Source organism: Colobus angolensis, unplaced genomic scaffold (assembly GCF_000951035.1).
Source record: "Colobus angolensis palliatus isolate OR3802 unplaced genomic scaffold, Cang.pa_1.0 Scaffold419, whole genome shotgun sequence".
Taxonomy (NCBI): domain Eukaryota; kingdom Metazoa; phylum Chordata; class Mammalia; order Primates; family Cercopithecidae; genus Colobus; species Colobus angolensis.
Genome location: NW_012117588.1, coordinates 2,376,501 through 2,383,496, shown reverse-complemented (window position 1 = coordinate 2,383,496; position 6,996 = coordinate 2,376,501). Strand labels below are relative to the sequence as shown.

Genomic DNA, 6,996 nt, shown 5'->3' with positions numbered 1-6,996 from the left:
AAAAAAAAAAAAAAAAAAAACCACAGAAAACTTGCTTCCCTGTAGTCGCCAGACTTAGTTGCCTGTATTATTCAACTTAGCCCTTACGGAAACTGATGCAGAACACAAACACCTTCTTGCATAAAGGGGCTCAGGCATTTGCAACACGTCACTTGCCTTCCATGAAGCTCAGTATCCTAAACACCAGGGATGAATACAGTTCACCTGGACCAAGGTTTAGCAATTCTAGCCCTATCAGTCATTATTCCTCACCCTTTGCTCTATCATTTTTCATTACTCCTCCCCAAGCAAAACAGATTCACACACTATATGACAGTATATACAAGTAAGAACAGAAATTATATTTTATCTAGTTTGATGCAGGCTCTTACTCAGTACATTTTAAGAAAAGGATTAGATTTGCCCATTTCTTTAATAGTAAGATTGACTCCCAATATAAAATTCTTGTGGGAAAAACATTTATTCATAAAGGGAGAGTACATCCCTACCTTTCTGCAAAGTAAACCAATGATATTTCCCCCAAGCATTACACCACATCACTCTCAATGAAGGTTAAGTCAAGCACAAATGAAGATTGCTGCCTTGTAATGTAGGTGACAGAAAAGCCATTTCAGAGAGAGAAAAAAATATTCAGCCTTTCCTGTTATTCCCATTGATGTTGACTTTCTTTTTACAAGAATGACAGTTGTGTGCTGGGTATATATGCCTGAACCAATGATCTGAATCAAGACCAGTATGGCCTCATATTGTTCCTCAGGAATGAAATAATAGAGATGATTAAAAGCCTGATAGACTAGTGGTTCTCAAACTTAAGCATATATCCGAATCACCTGGAGGGCATGTTCTATTAGGGGGCCCCACCCTCAGAGTTTCTGATTCAGTAGGTCTGGGATGAGGCATGAGAATTTGCATTTCCATTTGCAAGCCGTGCTGATGCTGCTAGTTTGGAGACCACACTTTGAGAAACATTGATTTCAAAACTGTCAATGCTTGAAGGGCCCTTAAAAGCCATCTCCAGTCTATTTCTTGACATTGAGAATCTTTCTGGATGTTTTAATGACATTTAATTTACAAGTCACTTTTTCTAACATAATGCAAACCTTTGACAACACAACAGTATGTCTCAACTACATAGCTTGCAATTACAGGACGACTCACTTATTCACACATTTTATAGAGGAAATCAAAACTCCAAATAAGGCTGTGGCAAAATCTAGAATAACCCACACATTTGACTCCCAATTCAGGGCCATGATCCTAATTTCTCATCCGAATAATTAAAGATAAATAAGCAGCCTTAGAGGGAAAAACGTCTTTTAAAACCTTTACATTCCTGCTACAGTATATCTGGTTGCAGTATATTCTGGCTATATAATATCTCTAATTGGAAATTAAGAGGTTAATATTTAAATTAAGAGGTTCATATTTAAATTAAGAGGTTCACCCCATTTTAAGGGTGTGACCTATGAAAATAGTCTGAGAATCGTTTCTGGTGGCATAACTCAGGCAGACCCAGCTGTGATGTGTGCCAACTCTGGTCCACGTAGCAGACTGACACTAGAGCTAAGAGGCCAGGCTGGGATAGGGGGCAGTCAGGAGTCTGTTCCTTCAGGTGGTGGCTCTACCCTCTCCACATGGGAAGTGCTTAGGCACGCCAGTCTGGTTGGATATGGAACTGGAGGACTTGAAGATAAAATTGCACACTAAGCATACTCTGTCCAGCACCTACAGAGATGATGAGGTGTAAAAACCTCTTTCTCAGAAAACTCTTGGTCTTATCAATGCGTGGGGCAAACGTGAACTTGGTCACTGTGTATACGTATGGCATTATATCTGATGGCAGTAGTGATATCTAAGTCAGTAGCCTTTAGAAACCATGAGTAGCTGGAACCTAAGGGCCCCGTTCTGGCCCTTGCAGAGGACTGTGAAGGAAGAGCCAGAGTAGCAGGGCCCAGCCAAGAAAACTGGGTCTCAGTGGAAAGGCTCAGCCACGGAAACTAGAAACTTGAGCCAGGACTTGTCTGTAAGCCCAATTGTGTCAGCAAGTGCCAGGTAAATGGGTGCCTGAAGCTTATCAACAGATCAGTTCCGGGCCTCACTCACTGAGGGGAGGTGGGGAAGCTCCAAGGAATATGGGGTCTGGAGTCAAACAAATCCAACTTTTGGTGCACAGCTCTTTGCTCTTCAATCTCTTCTTTGCGTTATCTTTATTTGTAAAATGGGAACAAGAACTACGCCTTCCGCACATGGTTCTTGTAATTGAATAAAATAATGCAATCAGTACATAGCCTGATACTCTTAGCTTCCTTCCTCTGTTCCTAAGAAACCTTTGACCTTGGAAAGAACTAGGCTGATGGGCTCAGCAACTAGAGCTGAACAAGATGAACAAGATGGCTGCCACAACGTGGTAAACAGGTCCGCATATGCACACGCTCGGGATGGCCCGCCTTCTTGTTACTGCATGCTCACTCTGCTGCCACCTCACACCGGGAAGATCATCAGCTGAACTGTTCACCACCAGTCCCCTACCGCCGAAGGAGAAGAGACTCCTGTTCTCAATGATCATCCCTGGCTCTCATTTCCGTTATAGCCAAGGAGAATACTACACCAAACACAGCAACAGAAGGATCAGAGAACATTCTTCACACAACAGAAATCCTGAACCACGAAGGCAGTAGTTCTGAGGGCTTTAGCAATAGCAATGCTTCTGAAGCCAAGGAGAGATTGCAAAGAGCACAAAAATGTAGAAAATACAGAAATAGAAGCAGGGAAAGACGATTGTTTTCTTTGAACTGATACCAAATCATCTCAGTAAGATAAACTAATATGGGTATACTCTTCTGTGGAGGTCTCCAATCCTATTGCGGTTAGCAAATCCGAGAAACCAAGAAGGGAAACGCCTCCTCCTGAATGCTCAGACTAGCTGGAAATTAATACATGAATTGATATTTAGAGAAACAAAGAGGTTTCTCAGGAGGACTGTACTCTGTGTGGATCAAATTTCCTTCAAGATTCAAAGCAGGATACAGCATTGGCAAATATACATAAAAGAAAAGATCCTGGAGTTCTCCTTAGATAATTCTAAAAAAGGAAGCTTTCATCAATCCAGTAGTGTTGAAGGAAAACACTTCCATTTTGATCCTATCATCACCAGCTTCTTAAAGAATGTGCCCATCTTTGTGCTTTTTTTTTTTTTTTTTGAGAACTTTAAAAAAAGATATTGAGAAATGTTACAATCAAACACAAAGTGTGAGCCTTGAAAAGATCCTGGCTAAAACCAAACAAACAAATAGAAGATAATATGTTAGGACATCTGGGAAAATGCGACTATGGCTTGTCTCTTAGATATCAGGGAACTACTGTTTATTCCTTTTGGTATGCTATAGGATTGTGGTTGGCTATGAGATACCCTTATTCTTAGATTTGTGCTGAAATATTAGGTGCAAAGTATCATAAGATGGCAACTTATTTTCCAATGGTTTAGTAAAATAAAACAGGGTAGGAGTGAAATATTAATTATTGTTGAATCTCAGGTGGAGGGTATATAGGTGTTCACTGAACCAGTCTTTCAATGGAATATTTTTGAAATCTTTCAAAATCAAAAGACATAAATAGCAATATAGATTTTCCAACTAAGAAACAGAATTTAAGGCTGAGCAGGGACTTCATATGGCTTGGCCCGTGGCAGCATCTCTTCTGCTGTTTAATAGTTTCAAGTCATGGGTGCAACAGGTGCCCCTGGTGACACAACGGGACCACACCAAGGAGACTGGCTCTCTCAAGCTCTCTTTTTCCTTATCAAGTGTTCTGTAGCAAGAGCCTGCCCAGCCCTCTACAGAAAACTGCCACTTCAGGCACAGGGGTTTCAATCCTCTAGAATTCAAAGAAACAGGCTGCATTTGTCGAGCTAAATTATCTCTTTATTAGGAAAGCACCAACACCACATTCTTCGAAATTACTGGAATTTTATTTGCCTCAGGCTTATGACTTGCAACCAAAGACATTGTGCAAAGAAAGCAAAGATTAAGTACACTTTAGGGAGAAGGAGACGATACACATTGGTAACACAGGAGATCAGGGTGACAAAAGAAGCCATCCAATACACTATATAGATTGCAATATTCAATAGCGCTTTCAACAAAACTTTTTTAAAAATCAAGAGCAAAAAAATTAAGCAATGTTTACAGTAGACATAAATCTTATACAATTCAAAAAGCTTTTGTTCAGATCATAGAGCATAAAATGGAAAAATGTATATGCAGGTGAAATCTAACTACTGTACATTTATCACCTATTAAAGTTGCTTATATGTACCACAGTGTAAAAAAAAATACCGAACAAATAAAAACCTTGAAAATTGCCTGATGAAAAATAAAATAACCAGTGGCTTTTAATGGCTTCTCCTGGTTATCAGTGCTACAAAAGACAAAAATCTTCTCATCTGAACAGGTGATAAAACCAGGCACAAACCGTTACCAAATTAGACCCACCCATAGAAATATACTATCCACCCACATATTTTCCATCAAAAGCTTTTTTGTTTCAATCTTTGAATCTTTGAGGCCCATTTGGTCACAATATGTTACAAATATTTGTGTATGTGTGGTTTTTCTTACACCATGATATCATATGTTTGTCTGGCACTATCCTAAAGCTAGTTTATAGACGATGATGATATAGAAACAACCCAGTGCCTATATGACAAATGAACTCACTGGGTAGAAATGAGACAGGGGAGGAGGGAATTCAGTTCTACCAAGGAAAAACGTCCATACTGATCACTCATCATCCGTCCCACTTCCTTCTGACTGTTCCTAAAAGTAAAAATAAGATAAAATGAAGTAACATCACATGCAAGAAAAAGAAGACATAAAACAAACCATCAAGAGGCCATTAGGAAAAAAAATGACATTTTAGAAATAACCCGCCAAATCTCTTTCCGTGGGAGGACAGAAACACATTAAAGAGGCATCAACAGCCTCGAAGCTGAGAAGTTTTTCTTACTGAAAACCCAAAAGCAAAGCCCACCCTCTAAGCTGGAGTTTGTGCCCTTTCACTTTGGCTTGAAAGGTTTATGGCTAGTTTATGGCTACTACTTCCTCTTTTTCAGTCCTAGGTTTTAGAAAATTCATGGGAGAAAAAAAAATACCCTGCATTTGACATCTCCTAAAGAAAATACAGTATTTTAAATGTATTTGAAAATGCTTGCATCAAGGGTTAAGGCTGGGGTGAGATCATAATTCTGAAATTTTACCAAATTGGTAAGGTGTTGAAGGAAAATCAAACTAGCACATACACGAAAAGGGAAATTTATCTTTTCAGAAAGAGAAGAATGTGGGTGCCAGGAAGCCATCTTCTGGAAAGTGAATGGATGAAATGAAGGGTATTTCAAAAGGCAAGGTATTAGGAGCTTCTTCCCACTCTTCTACCTTGCTGCCCAGTCAGGCATAGCACACTAGACTGAGTTATTCTACTTGGCTTGGGTCCGCATCCCACCTCTGCTACGTGATCTGTAGCAAAACACACATAACCTAACCGTTTCTGTAACATGTTTTTTGAGAGTGACATCTATCTCATGATGCTGACATCAGTATTTAATATGCTACCACACAGTGAGGTACCTATTACGAGGCCTGGCTCAATAGATGCTCACTGCATTTTTCAAATATTAAAAACAACACCCCTAGGTACTTAAAAAAGTCATTTGAGTTTTTACACGGTCCCTTAAGTAGCAACCCGAGCCAGTAACTCTGACGTCATATCACTCTTTCTCATTCTTCCATCTAATCTACTGCTATGTACCAGGCACAATGCTGGGTGTGATGGATATAAAATATTAACTGGCTATGGGGAAAACCATATTTATAAGCAAGCATGTGGGAAGATTAAAAAGGGGGGAAAGAGGTTGATTTCGTAGTTTTTCATTTTTGAAGACTATTAAAAAAGCAATAAACAAAGCCCCCAATTCTTTGTTCTAAATCATACAGCTCCATTCACATCCCTCAATAATGAAATCTCACTAAATCCTGACATTGCCACTCCTAGGTAATAAAGTGAAAAGGCTGAAGAGGCATGGAAACGCAAGAGGCCAGCGAGCAGTGGAGAGGGCGCCTCCGCCTTCAGTCCCAGTCGGCTACACTTACACGTTCATCCTGCTCCTCATCGCTGTCAAAATCGCTCACTACAGGTTTGGCTTTTCCTCGATTTGGCCTTTTCTTGCCTTTTCCTTTGTCCCGGCCTTTCTCATCTTTTTTATTGAGCTTAATTTTCACCTTGACTGATTTTGCTAAAACCAAAGCAAATGAAATAGATAGCAATGAGTAATCACAAGGGAGATCTTTGTATAGGTGATAAGACTGTCACCAACCTACAGACAACACAAACATCCCAGAGTGCCCAGAACATTCCTGGATTATGCCTGTTCTGTGTGGTTCTGTCTAGGCAGCGACCCCTTCCACTTGCCAACCTGTCTCCCTTTGGAAGGTAAATGATATAGTCACAGGCAACAAGAGGGACCGAGGTCTCACCTTTACCTGTCTCCCAGTGGCTGACCAAGGATAATGACGGGAAGTGTTTCCTATTTTGTGGAGATGTTTGGGCAATCATTTAATAGAACTTTTACATTAAAAATATAAAAAGTTTTTTAAAGGCCAATAATTTTACTACATAGATAACTCCAGTTGACTTAAAAAGAAAATTCAAATAGTTCAATAACATTTTTAACATAAAGGTACAAAATGGAAAGTAAAAAGAAAACACTTTTGAATGCTTCCTTTCTCCCATTCCTAGTTTCTCTCCCTACAACTCTCTTTCTGGTAATTATTTCCAGGAAAACAAATGTTTATGTCCATACCTGCAAGTACATCCATTCTTCTCTCTCTCTGTGTGTATGTATAATTCTACATATTCTATAAGTCTTTCTCTATAGAATATAAAGAATTCAAGTATGTGTATATACACACATATGTACTTGAATTCTTTTTTTTTTTTTTTTTT

At 39.4% G+C, this 6,996-nt stretch overlaps 1 protein-coding gene across 7 annotated transcripts in view; it reads right to left on the bottom strand.

Moving 5' to 3' along the window:
* Positions 1 to 3,898: 3,898 nt before the first annotated feature.
* SMARCA2 (SWI/SNF related, matrix associated, actin dependent regulator of chromatin, subfamily a, member 2) overlaps positions 3,899 to 6,996 on the bottom strand; it is a 183,601-nt gene continuing 180,503 nt past the window's right edge. For all 7 annotated transcript variants that reach the window (XM_011956472.1, XM_011956473.1, XM_011956474.1 and 4 more), the window contains 2 exons: positions 6,144 to 6,286; positions 3,899 to 4,814 (listed from right to left, as the gene is read on the bottom strand). In XM_011956472.1, coding sequence (XP_011811862.1) covers positions 4,779 to 4,814; positions 6,144 to 6,286 — 179 coding nt within the window. In that variant the 3' untranslated portion in view covers positions 3,899 to 4,778. The remainder of the gene's footprint in view (positions 4,815 to 6,143; positions 6,287 to 6,996) is intronic.